Genomic DNA, 17,032 nt, shown 5'->3' on the forward strand with positions numbered 1-17,032 from the left:
TGCCCTCCATGCAGCGAACGTATGCTGGGCTGTTGCGGGTGAAAGCGAATGCTCACCTTAGAGAAACACAGAAGAGAAGCCAGATGAATGTGTTTCTCCGCAGCCGAACACGTCACTTGTGGGGAGCAGGGGAGGCTGCCACTTTGAAGGATTTTCCACATAGCGGGCGGGCCATGGGAGTGCATGGTCTGTTATTGCTTCAGGTATCAGCAAGAAGGGGAGCTGGGCAATGCAGACAGGCTGGACAGCCTCTGCGCTCCCAGGCCAACTACACGGTCACCAACGTGTCTGATCTCCACTTGGCAGAGCCCAGGTACTTTTTTGGAATCTGGGTCCCTGTCCAGTGGGGTTGCTCTGAGCCATCACACCAAGCACAAGTCTGGAAGAGTAGAAAATCGCAAGGTCACCTGTGAATGTTAGGACAATACTATGCGGTTTTTGTTTTTAAAGGAAGTCCACCTGCAGCTAGCAATACCAGCTTGAAAACCCCCACTTCTGAGCGTAAGTGATATTGTTACTTCATAGCTGTCCTCCCCTTGTCGTACGCCAGCTCTCTTACTTTGTCGTTTGCGGCTTGCTTTTCTGATCAGACAACAACTCCCGTCTCGGTTTGTGTATTTACAGCTACTCCCAGAGAGCTCAGCAATGCACGGGGGAGAACGCCCAAAGCAGCATGTGAGTGGTAGTTTCTGCATTTGCACATCTGTAATGATCCTTTTAAAAAAACATAACGATAATTTGCCATATGTAATTAGCACATCAGCAGGAGACCAAAAAATATCTCCAGCAAATATAAACCTTTATTAGGAAATTCGCAAAGTTGGAAACACTGCTTGTAACACAGCAAGTAAATGAATCTAGTGAACATAGGGTGGGATTCTGAAAAGCACTGAGCTCTGGAGCACCTCTGCTCCGATTGATATCTATTGGCGTTTTCCCTTTGACCTTGTGGGAGCAGAGTTAAGCCAGTGCTGAGCACCTATCATTAGAGGGCATCTATGCTTCCTTACATCAAAACACTCCAGAAGTGAACACTAACTACCATGGTGTCAATATTCAGACACCAATTTTAGGGTCATTTATGATCTGCATTTCTAAAGAATTAAAAAGCAGGCAAAAAAAAAAAGCCCTTCTCAGGATGAATTTAGCAGGCAAAGGTAGTGCTGCCTAATGGTTAGGAGCGGGGAATTGGATTTCATTCCCAGCTCTGTAAATGACTTTCTGGTCAACCACAGACAAGCACTTAAGAATCCAACCCAGTTGTCCACTAATTATGGGTGAACATCTTAAAACTTCCACAGGGACACTATTGAAATTTTGGGCCTTAGCGTCTTAGGTTTACTCCTCTGTAAAATGGGTGTGCTATTATACTTCCACTTTAGGGTGGTGTTTGTGGGGCTTATTAGTAAAGTAAAAAGTATTGCAAGCACCTGGTAACAGGTGTATTTTATAATGGGATCAAAACCATTTATCATTTTATCCACAAAACACATTTTCATCTACTGCAAATTGAAGAGAGAATACAAACCTCCACTGGTGACATTTTCACTTTTTCCACCCTATCACAAGGCCTTGTGCAAAGGCTGCATTCACCATCTTTGCATTTCACCAAGGTCTGTATTTCCTTACAGTTTGTTTTCTGATAAACGACTCACATTTTCTGTCTTCAGTAGCTAGTTCTGCTCAGCCCAGTGACATGGTCCTGAGGACTCCCAAAGCAGGAGGCAAGGAGGTTTTAGTGGTGGTTGTATTTTTCTGGCAAATCAGTCACTGTAAGGGCCATGTGGTCATACAGTGGCATTAGCAGTAGTCAGCTGGCCTCTGCAAAGCTGCCTACTCACTGACTCTGCCCCGCAGTTAACGAGCAGTTTAAAGCTCTAGCTCAAGCCAAACCTGAAGTGGGATTCTCAGACTAGTCGCTACATTGCCAGCATGGCCTATCCTATAGCCAAGCTCTGAGCATGGCTAAGACTTGGCTTAGGTGCCTCACTCCAGGGAAGGGATCAGGCAGAGGATCCTATCTTTGACCCATCCACCGGGGTGCACCAGCTTAGCTAAGCCTCTCTCCCTGGCATTGCATCCTAGCTAGCTTGGATAGCTCCCTACTCAGCTTACTGACTCCTGAGGCTCCCTCTCTTAGGCCATAACTTGCCCATGTGTTGTACAGGGAGCTGGGGCACCTAACTTGGGGCTGAAGATTTCATTAGCAGGCAAGTCTACTGGGGTTTAGGCATCGCAGCACTGAGCAGAGCAAATGCCTACATCCCTTTGAGGACCATCGCCTTAGCAACTCTGTGCCTCAGTTCCTCATCTGTACAATGAGGTCATGACGACGGTTGGTTGGTTGTTCGTACTTTGAGAATCTCAGATCAAAGCCACTAAACAAGTACAGTTTGTTTGGTTCACTATCCTAGTGCTTCTGCTTTCCTGTCTAGTTATTGCAAGAGATCACGAAGGCATATTTGCTTCCTTCATAGATCCCACACTAACAGGTAAGTGAATCTTAGAGCTTGACTACATGGTGTCACAGAGCAGACTACAGGGGTGAGAATAAACCTGCAGATGTGTGATAATAGCATGGCAGTTGGTAACACAATGGCATTTGAAGTGATTATACTATAGTAATATTATGGCTCACCTGCCTTGAATTTTTTTTTTAAATCATCTTTCATGGGAGAAAAATTGTTTTTTTAAAGAGATAGACAAGTTAAAAATCTCATTTAAACTACAAGTGTTAAAATTGAATTGGACATTTCACCATTTTTATGTTGTTTAGCTTTTGCCTTTCACTGAATTTGAGCACTGAAACTAGACCTGTCATTTCCATTTTCTGGCACTGTCAAGCAGCATAGTGCAATGTCAGGATTGCAGCCTCTGCTGGAGAATCTTTCAATCAAAGCAAAGAACCATTTTCAGTGAACGTTTTTGAAATTTCACAAATTATTTCTAGCTGCGATTTCAAAGGCCCAAACAGGAGTTAATTGCCCTGTGCGCCTTGACTTCAATGCACTTTGTGCCTTTGAAAATCTAACCCTCCATTAACATCAGGTTTCCTAATACAACGATCCTTTAAAGCACATTCATAGATATTACAGCCAGAGGGGACCGTTATAATGCTCTTTTCTCACCTCCTGCACAGCATTGCATAGAATTCTTTCATGACCTAAAAGCTGCTTAATGTTTTGCAGTTACTAAAGAGAAGATCGCAGCCACACCAGCAGCTGCAACTGAAAGTAAGGAGACAGCACCATGACACCTGGTTTGATATCCTGCAGCACCCTTTTATTTTCAGTTGACCTTTATGAAGCTAATTCAGGTGAACTGAACTGGACCAGGGAAATTTCAGGTGACACTGAATCTGGGAGGGGGCCGCAGGGGGAAGAAGCAATTTTTCATCTGTGCCATCTCTGACTCAGGTATTAAAATTATTTGTACTGCAATGGTGCCCAGGGCTCCCAGTCAGGGATCAGGGCCCCTTGTCCTAGGCCCAGTATAAAGACATACCAGAAAGATGTGTCTCTGCGCCAAAGAGGAGTTGTCTGCCAAGTTCTTGGGAGATTGCTACAGTTCGGTATAGAACAAGCACCTTCGGAGTTCTAATCCTGCTCTGAGACTGGTGTACTCCAAAGCTGTCAACAAGTCATTTTACCTCTCGGCCTCAGTTCCTCCATCCGTGCAATGGGGAGAATACTCGTATTAATGATAGTGCTATTTCTCTGTACTGAGAGGGGTCTAGCACACTTTTGGGTACTGTATAATAAACAATAATATTAATGCTTTCAAACCATTTCCCAACAAACATGTGTTGCACAAACTAACTCCACCACCTCAGCAGATGGTAGTTAGTGACCCAGTTGGCACCCCCAGTGGAGAAGCCAAAGGACAGAATGAGCATGGAGACTGAACTACCTTCTCACTCCTGGCAATTTGGTTCCTGCAGGTCAGGTGTGAGGCAGATTGGCAAAGCAGTGAGGGGCAGCCAGTGTTGTCTGGTCTGTGTATAGACACAGTACTTCTGTCTGGATGGATCTCAATGCAGCTTTCACCAACTCTAAGTTTGCTTAAACACAAAAACGTTAAAGGTCCAACATACACATCCCAAAATCTCTGGGCATCACACATAGCAATCACTGTTGTCTGGAATGTGAAGTGTTGTAGCTGTTCATGATGAGATGCCTGCAAGTAAAGCGTCCTAACTCTGATTATACTGTGTATGACTATTGAGCATTGCTCATATTTCACTGTGTCACAACCAGGTAAAGCAACCAGCAGCCCCACTAGCACTGAGCAAAGCTTCCTGGATTAAACTTAGCTGCCCCCCTGAAAAAATGCATACTTGGGTTGACCAAAGCTGCACAAATTCACATGCAACACACCAGACTGGCTCAGGAAAAGAAATTCTGAAAAAAAGTAAAAATGTTTCATTTTGGCATTTTAAAAATTAAACGTTTCAATGTTTTGATTTGAAATGACTTTGTTTTGAATTTTTCTTGTTTTATTGAAAAGGTAAAAAAAAAGCAAAACCAGCCCTTGAAAATGAAACAAAATGTTCGGTTTTGGGTTGAATAAAATGTTTCATTTGACCTGAAACAACTTTTTATTTTTAACTTTTTGTTCTGCCAGAAAAATGGTCATTTAGTGTTGACCCAAAGCCTTTTTAAAAAAGTTAAGGTTCAGCCACTGAACCAAAAAATTAGTTCTTCACAGAGATCTAAGTCCAACCCACATGAACCCCACTAAGTAACTGGCAAATATTTATTGTCAGTTCCTTTCTTCACATGCCCTTCTGTGTGCTTTCCCTCTCATGGAAATCTCCCAGCCTCATGCCAAGGCTACCAGTCTCCAAAAAGACTCGCTGAGCTCCAAAAGCAACAATAGTGTGAAAATACAGGGGAAATACAAGAGAAAATAAGTGAATGGAGCCACTACTCTGCGCTCTACCTTTCAGAGTCTCTTCACATTCTCCTGACTCACCCGCCAAACCTGAACTAGATGAGCGTGTCACCACCTCTCCTGCTGCTATTCAGTTCAGCATCATTGGGCTACTTTGGTGGGGTGATGGACTAAGAACGGAGGTGTGATGAACTCAGGAAACAAACACTGACCTGCACCTTTTCTGGTTGCCCAATCACCTGGTTATGTCATTTAGCTACCTGGGATAATCCTTCACCTTCCAAGTGTAACATGCATTCTTTTTAACCTGTAATAAACATGGGTTACTCTTATCGCCATCTTTAACCAGCATGACTCTAAGATACGTAAGAAATGTGAAGAAATTAACAAGAGTGGGAATTTGGGGTTTCTTTCAATGACTGGTGCTTTAAACCAGGTCTGTCTGGGATTATTACTCTGTCCTGTTGTCTAGGAGATCAATTTACTTACCATTTAAATGGGTGTGTTGTTAGTGATTATCCTGCTATTTCTCCTTCTTGCTTTTCTTTTTCTCCCCATCAGTTCAGAGGGGGCAGGAAAGCGATTTAATTGTAAGTGTACCTTCAGAAGTTACAGAGGATGCTTTCCCGATGGAAGGGCCAACCACAGCCACAGCCGGTATTAACTCAACAGGGCCAGACGTGATCCCCACTGAAAACGATCCCCCCACGACAACAGAACAAGGTGAGTGTACAACAAATGAAATTCATTTTCTGTTTCAACTTAAACCACGTCCCTATTCCCTGTCACAGCTACCTAGGCCCAGTATTTCCCAAGCCATGTGGAGCGGCACTATTACTGCCCTGGATTTATGTATTATCCCTAAATGGACCTCCAAGAATAACATTGGCTTTACTCACAGCAGCAGAGCACAGATCAGAAGAGGTTATCGACCAAGGCTATAAGCAGGTCTCACCCAGCCTATTCTGTTTGGAACAAAACTTTTTGTCCACCCACAAGTTTTAAAGGATTTCAGTCACATTGCTGCCTCAGTGCCTCTGCTTGAGGATACGCTATTGATAGTGGAATGAGGAGAGCACCCTCTTGCCTTCGTGCGACTCTTTCTAATGCGAGTTAACATGTATATCATGTGATCTGCAGAGACAAGCTTTAAGATAGGAGAAGCGAGCACAGCTTCCTCTGCGATATCCCCAGAAGTGACGCTCGCCGAGAGGGGGCCCGATGAAGCTATCAGACAAGGTAGCCGTAATGGTTTTCTCATTAACCCCTTATACACTATTCACAAATGTCCCTTTAAAATAAAAGGTGGATAAAAACGGACTCGGAGAAGGGATGTTCACTTGCTTGGTGTTTTTAAGCAACTTTAATTTCCAGTCTAAATGACCCTGCATTGCCTGCAACTATCAGAGGCACAAGGACTTTTCCCCCCTCCCAAACACCCTCTCTGCTCCATGACAGCGCCACTGTCCTTCCAGGCTCCCCGTCTCCATTTTATTTTCAGCACCTCTGTGCAGAGTTTAGAGAGTTCCCCAAGACAGTTGAGAGTGGTCATTCTTGCACACCCCAGGTCTCAGCATGCTTCATCAGGAGATCTCCCCTGTGTGTTAGACATGGTGAGAGGAATGGCCCCAAAGCTAGGGGGCTATGGATAGTCAGGAGCCGGAGGGCAGGGGCAAGCCAGCATTTCTCAAACAATTGAATTATTTAAGTTGACTTTTCGATAATAATTACTCATATTCTGGTAATGCTCAGAGAGCCCAGTCTGGGATCAGGGCCCTGGAGGACGAGTGGAACCAGAGAAAGAGGGTCACACTTCAGAAGGGACATAGTTTGGGGTGACACCAGAGGCTCAGGAATGCAAGCTGGGGCCAGGCTGTACCAGACAAACATGGGTCTCTCCGCACGTAACAGTGAGAAAGATTTCTTTCCTTCAATTCTGACTGTTTGCTGCATCACTAATTACTAAGGCCCCATTGTGCTGAGCACTGTGGAAACACACTGTAGAAACGCAAACTCTGCCCCAAAGGTCTCTCAGTAGAAATAAACAAGACAAAGGGAGTATTATCACTGTTTTACAGCTATGGGGACTGAGGCATAGAGGGACTAAAGTGATTTACTGGGGATCACACAGAAAGTCTGTGGCAGAAGTGGAGATCAAACCCAGATCTGAGTCTTAGTCCAGAGCCTTAACTGCAAGACCATCCTTCTTCTCAATAGGCAGTTAATAGGTTGCTCGCTCCTCTGGTAGCCAAACTTAATTAGGAACATTTTTAAAGTTGACCATGGAGGAATGTCACACACACATATCACCTTAGCATTAATGGCATACGTGGGTTAACTGGCACAAATTCCATTTTGAAAAATGCTCCTATTACAGCCCGGCAGGGGATTTTGTTGTTAATCCCACTCCCGTCCTGCCCCACAATATCCACTCCCACCCGCTCCCACATTGTTGGGGGAATTTTTATCCTGCTCCCACTGTTATGGGACCATAGGATCCCTGTCCTGGGGCAGTGGTCTAGCTCCTACCGTTCCTTCCTTCAGACACAACATAGCCATTGTCTTGCTCCCATTCTTTCCTCTAAGTAAGCTCTAGATTTTAATCAATCCGTTTTCAGAATGAGTCAAATCTTAATGCATTGCATTCTTATTTCTGACCATCTTAAAATGGCGTTGAGAACCTTGGGAGAAAGACCCACTTTAACCTGAAACGTTACCTAAGTGCAAAACATTAACATCATAACCCCTTTTAATTTGCATCTTACACTTGCAGAGTGAAAAAAAAAGCTTTCCCTTCGTGAGAGTCTGTGTTCCCATTTTGACTATTCTCTGCCTCTCTTTTCTTAATTATGCCCAGCTGGCATAACGACATTTAATTACTCGCCAGTGCCTTTGTACAGGAGATCTCATTTCATCTGCCTTTTCCTTCTCCACAAAGAAATAGTCATTAGAATCTATTCTAAGCAAAGGCAATTTGTGCTCAATGTAGGACAGCCAGTTTAAAAACAATTACATGGAGATAATATGGGAGTTTACCGAAGTTTGGGGGTTACTTCAGCTAGGTTTAAAGTTGGCCATGGTTTTGGTTCAAGGATAGATATATTGGGATGGTCTTTAAGAATAGCTCCAAATAAAATAATTAAGTAAATGAAGGAAAATCTAATCCTAATGAAAAGGCAGATGCAGGATTTCTCAAGTCATCTAAAACTACAGTTGTAGTCCCATGAGTCTAATTTGACTGAACACATTTGACCTCCTTTAACAGTATGCTACTACAGCCGTTATTTCTGTTATGCTCATACCTAGAGGTCCTGAACACACATAGTAGAAAGACTGTAACATTGTGTAATTATGTATTTGTATTACCATAGCGACTTGGGGGTCCTAGTCATAAATGTGCTTCTCCCGTACTAACACAGAACAAAAGCTGATCCAAGAGGCTTACAGTCTTGCATACAATTCTGCTGAAGACCCTGTGAAGCATGTGGTATTTGGAAATACATACAAGTTGTAAGCCACTCACCATTTTTATGAAAATCAGCCGGTAAATTCAGACCCATTCCAGAGGACCCTGGGTAATTAGAGAGACGCTCAATAAGGTTCTGAGGAGAGACGTGGATTATGGAAGGCAGAAACTATGTAAAACGAGTAAGAATTTGAGGGAGTCTGTGGTAGCTCTGAATGTTCCAAACAAAGAGAAGACATGGGCTCTGCCCTGAAGAATGTCCAGTGTCAAACTCTGCATGTTACTTAGTAAACAAAATGTCTCTCTTTGCAGTCTGTGACAGATTCACCTTTCTGCAAATGAGAGGGAATGGAAAGGTGAAGCAGGAGCTGCTTCAGCTAGGAGAAATGCTGTTTTGCTTGACTGATCGATGCCCACAGGAATTTGAATATTATGGTTGCTACTGTGGCCAAGAAGGAAGAGGTTATCCTACAGATGTACTGGACAGGTGCCGGCTCTTCAACAACCTTCTAGTTAGCACTGTCTGTTGTTAATAATGTGTATTATAGTGTTGCCTAGGGCCCACCCAAGATCAGGACTCCATTGTGTTAGACCCTGCCCTGAAGAGCTTTTCTAAACAGATAAGACAGACATGGTAGGGAAAAGGCTAGACCAGGGGTTCTCAAACTGTGGGTCATGACCCCAAAGTGGGTCCTGACCCTGTTTTAATGGGGTCATCAGGGTTGGTGTTAGACTTGCTGGGGCCCGGGGCCAAAGCCTGAGCCCCACTGCTTGGGGCCAAAGCCAAAGCTCAAGGGCTTCCACCCTGGCTGCGGGGCTCAGGCTTTGGCTTCAGCCCTGGGCAGTGGAGCTCATGTTATAGGCCCCCTGCCTGGGGCTGAAGCCCTTGGGCTTTGGCTCACCTGTCCGGGGTGGGCAGAGCTCAGGTGGGCTGAGGCTTCGGTCCCCCATTCCTGGGGTCACGTAGTAATTTTTGTTGTCAGAAGAGGGTCATGGTGTAATGAAATTTGAGAACCGCTGGGCTAGACCGTTCAAGCATAGCAATCAGTGGGATTGTGACAAATGTAATGTTAACGTCTCAGATTTGAGGGGTAGAGTGGTTAGGAGGGGCAAGGAGGGCACAATAGGTGAGGAGAGGGAGGGGAGGAAGTATGAGGAGCAGGTGTGGAGTGAGGTTGAGGTAAAGCATACTCAAGAAATGGATGGGTTGAATAGTAACTTGCAGATAGACAAGTTAGTCTGTTAATATAGATCTATGCTGCACTATCCTTTTGAAGAATGTAAATACCAGGCGTGAAATCCTGACCCCATTGTGGAGTTTTGCATTTACTGGAGGATACATCTAAGAATGAGATAAAATTAGAGAAAATTCACACTAACTCTAAGGAAAGGGAAATCTTTCTCAGGGTGAGGTCCAGTAGCATGTTGAAACGTCACCCTAGGGGAAGTGATGGAAGTCCTGAGCCATCTCAAGTTTGACTACTGGAATACATATTGTAAGGAACTAGCAGGAAAATAGACTCTCCGAGTATAGGTCTTCTCCAGTCCTAACTTATATGACTTATTCCATGGAAGGATTTAGCCCTCACGATACTAGCAGTTTCCAAGTTGTCAGTCAGCTAAAGTCTGAGGGAATATGAGAGACAGATGCCCAGTTTTTGAAAGGATTACTTACGCAATTTATTACATCAGACAAGTTAAAAAAAAAAAAAAAAGAGTCTGGTCTCCCTTCCAAAGAACTCGCAGTTGAATAAAGACAAAAGCAAGCGACTGAATGAATGAGAAAGTAATAGTAAGATGATGAAAAGCTTTATTTAACAACTTGTTTGGATAAGAAACATTTTTTCATCAAAGGTTAAAACAAATGTATTCCCAGTTTCAAGATGCAATGAAAATGAATAGCCAAATAATAGCAAATACTGGGAGATGAGTTACTTTTAAGAAAGGTAAACATTTGTTCTTTGTTTTAGGTGCTGTTTCTCCCATCAATGCTGTATGGAACAAGTTAAAAAACTCGGGTGCCAGATAGAGGGAAGTTTGAGATCTGAAGTTGTATGTTTAGATCATAAACCAAAGTGTAAGTTTGGTCTGATGATTAAATTAATGACATTCCCCTTGAGCAAAATAGAGATCAGTGTAGAAGCACACAACTAGAACCGAATCACAGAAGTTAGAAACTGGAAAAAAAAGGGGTTATATTAACAGTGCTCTGACAGCCATTTGGAATTGGCCTTGAGTAGGGGAAAAAAGTGATCAAGTTTAGGTTAGGCTTAGCTAGAATGCACTAGCTAAGCTTGTCCTAAGCCTGAGCACTTTTCCTAGTTAAGCGAAACAGTGTTGTCCACAGAGCACTGGTGGCTCCCAGGGTATGGCTGGCTTCTATCAGTAGGTGGGCACCTGAATGCAAACTGGTCCGTTTCAGAGTGCTAACATCTCCAAGTCCCACTGAAGTCAATGGCAGCTGCAGTTGCTCAGCATCTCTGAAAAATCAGATGACTTGTATTTAGATGCCTAACTATGGATTTAGAAGCCTGAGTTTGAAAACTGGGGTTATGGCTTTACTATAAGTGGTGAGCTGACGACATGTTTTTAAAGCTGCTTACACCAATTACGATTTGCTGTCAGCCATTTTTCAACTTTAAAACCTCCCTTTTAAGGCATTGGCTGGAGCATGTGCGAGAAGCTACTGTGTACCTGTGATAAGACAGCTGCTGAGTGTATGGCTGCCGCCTCTTTCAATGAAAGCTTGAGGTTTCTAACCAGGCGAGCATGCCAAGAGAATAGAGTCTCATGTCGGAGCGGAACAGCTGAAAGGCCTGCAGGGGACTCTGGAATAGGCACCAGAACCTCCAGCTCTGAGGAGAGCAGCGAGGAGGCAGGTCCGTGGAGGAGTGCTTTAAGAAGAATAAAGAGAGCTGCACGCCACCCCCCGGGAAAAGCCAGAGCCACACCACAGGAGAGATAGCCAAGTCTCTATATCCAATTGGGAAGTGGCATGGAGGTGCCACCATCAACCGCTGCGTGTCCTATTTTATCTTATCTTTGTAAAGTCTCTTCTACATGTTCGTACAGACCCCAGATTGAATTACAGACTAGGTAACGGGTTATATACGTTAGGATATAGAACTCTGTTCTACAGGGAAACGTGCCCTAAGGACCATTTCCATCTGTCTTACATGATTATTTGAAAGTATCTAGTAGTTTTGTTCAGCTGTTTTGTAAAGACCCCTCTGACAGGTGACTGATTTTTGCTAACACCTCCGGCACTTGGTTACAATTTATTTTGTTTTGTATTGGAAATGAGATGTGTCTCACTGGAAACACACACACACACACACACACAATTGAAGGGTTGGAATTAGAATTTGATACATTTTCATATTACATGCCACTATGTGTGTAGTTAATGCAGAACTCCTCCATGATTGTAAAATACCAAGCTTAAGATCCATGCTATACTAGTTGCGTAACTATGGTAACACTCTCTGGCCAATATCCTTCTTGAATATTCAGGGACGGGGTGGGAGGAGATGAGGAAAATCTGTCAAGACACGTCTCCAAAAAACTGAGCGGATGTCTGCGGTACCTCTACAGAGGTCACCCACCCAGGCTTCAGGGTGCCACAGAACACATGTTCTCCCTTCAACAACATGGAGCCCCTTCCTATTACATCTTTGGCCGGCTGAGGCCTTAGTTTCCAGTCTATCCCCATTCGCTGTGAATTTTCTTGCCCCGCCTCCTACTGGCTCTGCATGTCAACAAGCAATTGTAACATGCTGCAGAGTTTTATAGGTCTCCAATTTCCCTTTTGTATATTATGTAGACAGGGAGCACAGTGGCATCTTCTGATCAGAACTCATGCACGGGGGCCAAATGATGTGGGGAAGCCTGCATCTCTACTGGCCATGCTGTGACTGTTCTTTGGAGAAACAAACTTCAGCTTCCAGGAATATGGCATGATGCCAACAGTACTAATTTAATAGATTGCTCAAATTAAACTACATTTTTCCTTCCTGTGGCCCACTGTCACGCTTCCCTTATGCCATCTGCATGGAATCAGTGGAGTTACACTGTTAAACTATAGCAGCAAATCAGCCTCTTTCCTGTCCCCCTTTTAGAAAACAAAACAAAACACACCATTGTGAGCTGTAATGAGACCTTTGAGGAGTGGGTGGGAGAAAATTAAAAATCCTTATTCCCAGAATCATTGAAAAATTGAACTGGGAACAATAGCAAATCTAGAGTAATCTGCACTTTTTGCTGCTTTCTGTGGCAGCTACGATTTATTATTATGATGGATGGTTCCAGGCCTTTCCATTGCAGAGTTTTCTGAATGACTTGCTTAATAGGACAACACTGATTTATATAGGTAAGGCTATTGCTACTTAGCAGCTAAGCAATGAAGTACACACAATGAGGTGTTAATTTCAAAGCTTTGATGTGACCAATTAAATGTTAATGCTAGGAAGTAAATTATCTACTTAATCAAATCTCACTGAGAGTTCAATCAACAGCAGCTTCATTGCTTTCGATGCTGGCATATGTTCTGGCACCAATTTTAATCTCATTGCTTCATCTCAGTTCCGATTAGCACCAACAGTGCAATGGGATCCATAGATTTTAAACCCAGAAGGGACCACAATCACCTCCTCTAACCTCCTGCATAGCAAGACCATAAAATGTCAGTCAATGGGACTAGTCAGATGTTTCAGAATGAGTAGGGACATGTGTATGTTTCAAAGGTCAGGGTCTTGAACAGAACAGGCTCTTCCCTCCAGCCCATTCCATGCTTTGAAATTCTTGGTCTCCTAAAACTCACAGTAGACATGGAGTTGTGAACAAGAAATTCTCCCTGGTGGCTAAATAAATGTTTAACCAGTTTGCATGAAAGTTTTTTTTAATTCTGACTTTGAATTGTGTATGAAAATAAAAGACAGGTTGCCTGGGATATTTTCTTCATCATCTAAAAAAAAATCTAAGCAAGTTTTTAGTTTAGAAGTTAAATTAAAGCAGTCTACCACTTTCTGATTTATGACCTAAAATACTGAATATAATCTCATCCCATATATTAAAGTAAATATTTCATTTTTAGTATTTGCAGAAGATTTCTGGTGGTGCTGTCATAGTACGCTTTAACTTAATTAGATCTATAAAATTACTGACAATCTTTACTACAACTGTTGATTTGATTTTACTGTAAATGTGTGAAATGGATATTCAAACAGAAAATTAACTTGAAGTAAACAGTTGACAGTGTAATAAAACCAAATGTCAAATTTTCAAATGTCACCCCCTTTCAGGCTCCTCTTGAAACACATGAAGATTTCCACTAACATTTTTTACAATAAAGACACTTGCTACTAACTTATAATTGCAACATCTTATCTTTATTATAGTGATTTTTCTGAAATTGTTTCAGTATTTCTTGTCTAGATTCCTGTTTTAAGGGTCTGCAACTTAGTCATCAGAACTTTGCTCTGTGTTGAGCGCAAGGACGTTGTGTGGCCAACAATTAGAACAAAGGCTCTGGAAGCAGAAGGCCTGCGTAGGTTTTTCCACATCATGAAGTTACTTGACTTTGCCCATGTCATCTGGTCTTTTTGCCTTAGTCAGTATTGTGAGACTGTTAGGTAAATATGCAAAATTCCCTTAAAATCCAGTGCTGCATCTGAATGCTCTTTGATAACTAAGTTATCACAAAACCGAGGCATATAGGATACTTACTGTCTTTTTAAAAAAGCAGTACAAGATTAGACCACTGTGGAAAACGCCACAGTGCAGCGGGCTGGACTAGATGACCTTGAAAGGTCCCTTCCAGTCCTGCATTTCTTTGCTAATCATTTGCAACGGAGCAAAACCAGTAGAGTGAGCTTGCTTCAGTGACAGAGCAGAGGATTACTGTGGGTCTGCTGGAGGTACAAGTTACCATCACAGTTCATAATTAAGAAAGCAGCTAGCAAATGTTTAGGGAAATGTCCCACACATAAGGAGTGAAAATCCTGACCTCATAGATGTTAATGGGAGTTTTTCCATTGCATTCTATGGGACCCGGATTCCCCCCCAGGACTTTTAGGGAAAGCCCACCAAAGGAATAGCAACATGAAAAACTGAAGGGAGGGATAGTATGTGGTTGTGAATCCTCCCGTTAGTGGAAGGAATCACTTCCCTCATTATCAATTGAAGTATGTACACCTTTTAAAATACAAGATTGGTGAAGAAAACTGATAGAAAGTTCTAAGCCTACAACCCCGCACTAACATTTAATCACAAAAGGTGTGAAGGTTGGCAAAGTGGAGGGTTGGCGAAGTGACTTGAGAAATTACATCCACAGGCAAATCCAAACGAACCTCACACATTCCTTCAAGATGCACTGCTAGGTCCAAAAGTGATCATTTAAATATCCACTTCAGCAAAAAAACAGGATTAATCTACAATAATCTACAAAATGCCCGTTCTTTTAATCTGACACGGAGGATGAGTTTTGATACTAAACAATAGGTATTCATACTAAATTTCAGAACTGGACTTTTAGAAGTTCTCTTAACAGCCTTTTTGGCAGAATGACTGCAATTTGTTTTCTACATCATGTCATTTACAAATAAAAAGTGACAACAAAGAGGTCAGTCAGCTAATTAGCTGAAAGGAAAAACTGGCCTTTGAAAGAAATGAATTTGACAATTAGCAAATTCAAATGAGCACAAGCTAATTCCTCTAATATAGATTGATATTGCTGCTTTGAAACCCTCAGATAAAACTAATGTTTCAAAGAAAGTCCTTTCTGGCAACTGTTAGGATTTAATATTAGATGCAGAACTTTCCAGCTCATAATGAACACAGTATGCTCATTCAGAGATAAAGTTACATGCCAATAATGCCTCCATCAGCTTTATTTAGCTTCACAGACTGCTCCACTCAAATGATCCTTACTTACCTTATGTTAGACAGACTACATTATAAGCGTGCTGCTATTTTACCATGACAGTTAGATAAAGTCACGAATACTTTCTGCGGGCATATTCCCCACCTCTGGCATTTCATGAAGAATTTAACATTCGCTAAGCCAGTTAACATTACTACTTATATCTAAATCTGTACAAATTAAGTCTCCAATCCTGAAAAGAATTTACTCACATGCTTAATTTTGCTCATTGAGTAAGCCCACCAAAGTCATTGAGATTACTCAGTGGGTAACGTTAAGCAAATGCATAAGTGCTTGCAGGATCAATGCCTATAAAAATGAAATCTTAACTGAGCATCAACTGTATTTAATCACCATTAGAGTTCAATGAACAGAATCCATCTCCATGATATATATATATATATATAACAATTAAATGAAGCAGAAATCTATGAAAGGAATTTCTAGTTAGGTCCAAACCACACAGTAACTTTTCACTCTACTTGTAACTGGTAAGGAGTATGGTTGGCTAAAAGCATGCTGTGTGTCTGTAGTAAGCAGTGTTAATACACTTAGCACAATGGGGTCCTGGTCCATGAAGGGCTCCTATGTAATTAATAGCTAATGACTGCTTACTGCTTCTGCTAGATAATTAGTCTGGCATGTGATCTGGTTGCTGTCACCATTTAGGCAAACTTATTTTTGCCTGTGGCCTAATCAGTAGCATAGACTTGAGTTCAATCAACAGTCCCACTGGAGTCTGGGAACCCAAACGACCTTCAAAGTCCTCTGGCATTTCAGGAATATGGTAACCTTGATCCAAAAAAATCAATAGGACTAGCTTTATTTGCAGTACTATGACCCCCGAATGTAGATTTCCCTGTGCCAGAGTATGCCCAGGCAGCAACAGTCCCATATTCTTGGGTAGTCTCTAAACTGCTATGACTACTCTACTACCCAGAATGAAGTTGCTATCATACAGCTGGATTTGTTCTGGCTGCTGCCTGTTCACGCAGGGTTGCTCTATATTTAAAAGGTAGGTTGACATAACTACAGTAGTCCAGGGTGTGAAAAAGCCAATACAGCTCACCCCCAGTGTAGACGCAGCCATGTTGTTGGAAGAGTGCTTCGGTGACAGATACTTTTGTTTAGGAAAGTGATATTCCTACACTGATGGAGAAATCCCTTTTGGTGGGCTAGGCTGGGTGTACACTACAGGGTGATAGCGATGTCAGAGCCTCCTTAGTGTAGAGACAGCCACATCCCCCCCATACCCACACCGCCAAACACATATGGTCCAGACAACCATGACATCATCCTGCCAGTGGGCAGAGTTTGACCTGGCTCAGAATTTGCCCTTATTGTTCAATTTGACATTATAAATGGACAGAAGCCCTTCATTTGTCCACCTGGTTTACACACATCACCTCACTCAGAATGTAGCTACCCCTTTCTGCCCTGCATTGCTTCTGGGCTGTCCCACCAAAATCCGTAAGCTAGTAATCACTGCAATCTGGAGGGCCAGGAAGGGCTCCATGATGCAAAATAGTCACTTTTTGAGATAGAGGATTATGGGATTTGTGAAAGAAAGCCTAGGCATAAAGGGTGCGGGGGGGATGGTTCTTAAAGATAGCATAGTTCATAGGCTATCCAGAACATACCCCTAAAAAAGTTATAAGAATGCTAGGTTCGGGATGAAGGGGGGCAAATAGGCTGTGATGGTAGAAAAGCTGTGTTTGGACAAAACCCCCAACATATTAACCTGTAACTATAAG

The 17,032-nt window shown here is 42.6% G+C and overlaps 1 protein-coding gene across 3 annotated transcripts in view; it reads left to right on the forward strand.

Moving 5' to 3' along the window:
* The window catches only part of LOC311516698 (otoconin-90-like), an 87,562-nt gene extending 74,301 nt beyond the window's left edge, over positions 1-13,261 (forward strand). For all 3 annotated transcript variants that reach the window (XM_084621032.1, XM_084621031.1, XM_084621033.1), the window contains 8 exons: positions 451-501; positions 625-675; positions 3,189-3,233; positions 5,455-5,616; positions 6,034-6,132; positions 8,672-8,846; positions 10,330-10,436; positions 11,017-13,261. In XM_084621032.1, coding sequence (XP_084477158.1) covers positions 451-501; positions 625-675; positions 3,189-3,233; positions 5,455-5,616; positions 6,034-6,132; positions 8,672-8,846; positions 10,330-10,436; positions 11,017-11,324 — 998 coding nt within the window. In that variant the 3' untranslated portion in view covers positions 11,325-13,261. The remainder of the gene's footprint in view (positions 1-450; positions 502-624; positions 676-3,188; positions 3,234-5,454; positions 5,617-6,033; positions 6,133-8,671; positions 8,847-10,329; positions 10,437-11,016) is intronic.
* The last annotated feature ends 3,771 nt before the right edge of the window (positions 13,262-17,032 follow it).

The sequence above is a fragment of the Lepidochelys olivacea genome, assembly GCF_965140295.1.
Source record: "Lepidochelys olivacea isolate rLepOli2 genome assembly, chromosome: 2".
Classification (NCBI taxonomy): Eukaryota; Metazoa; Chordata; order Testudines; family Cheloniidae; genus Lepidochelys; species Lepidochelys olivacea.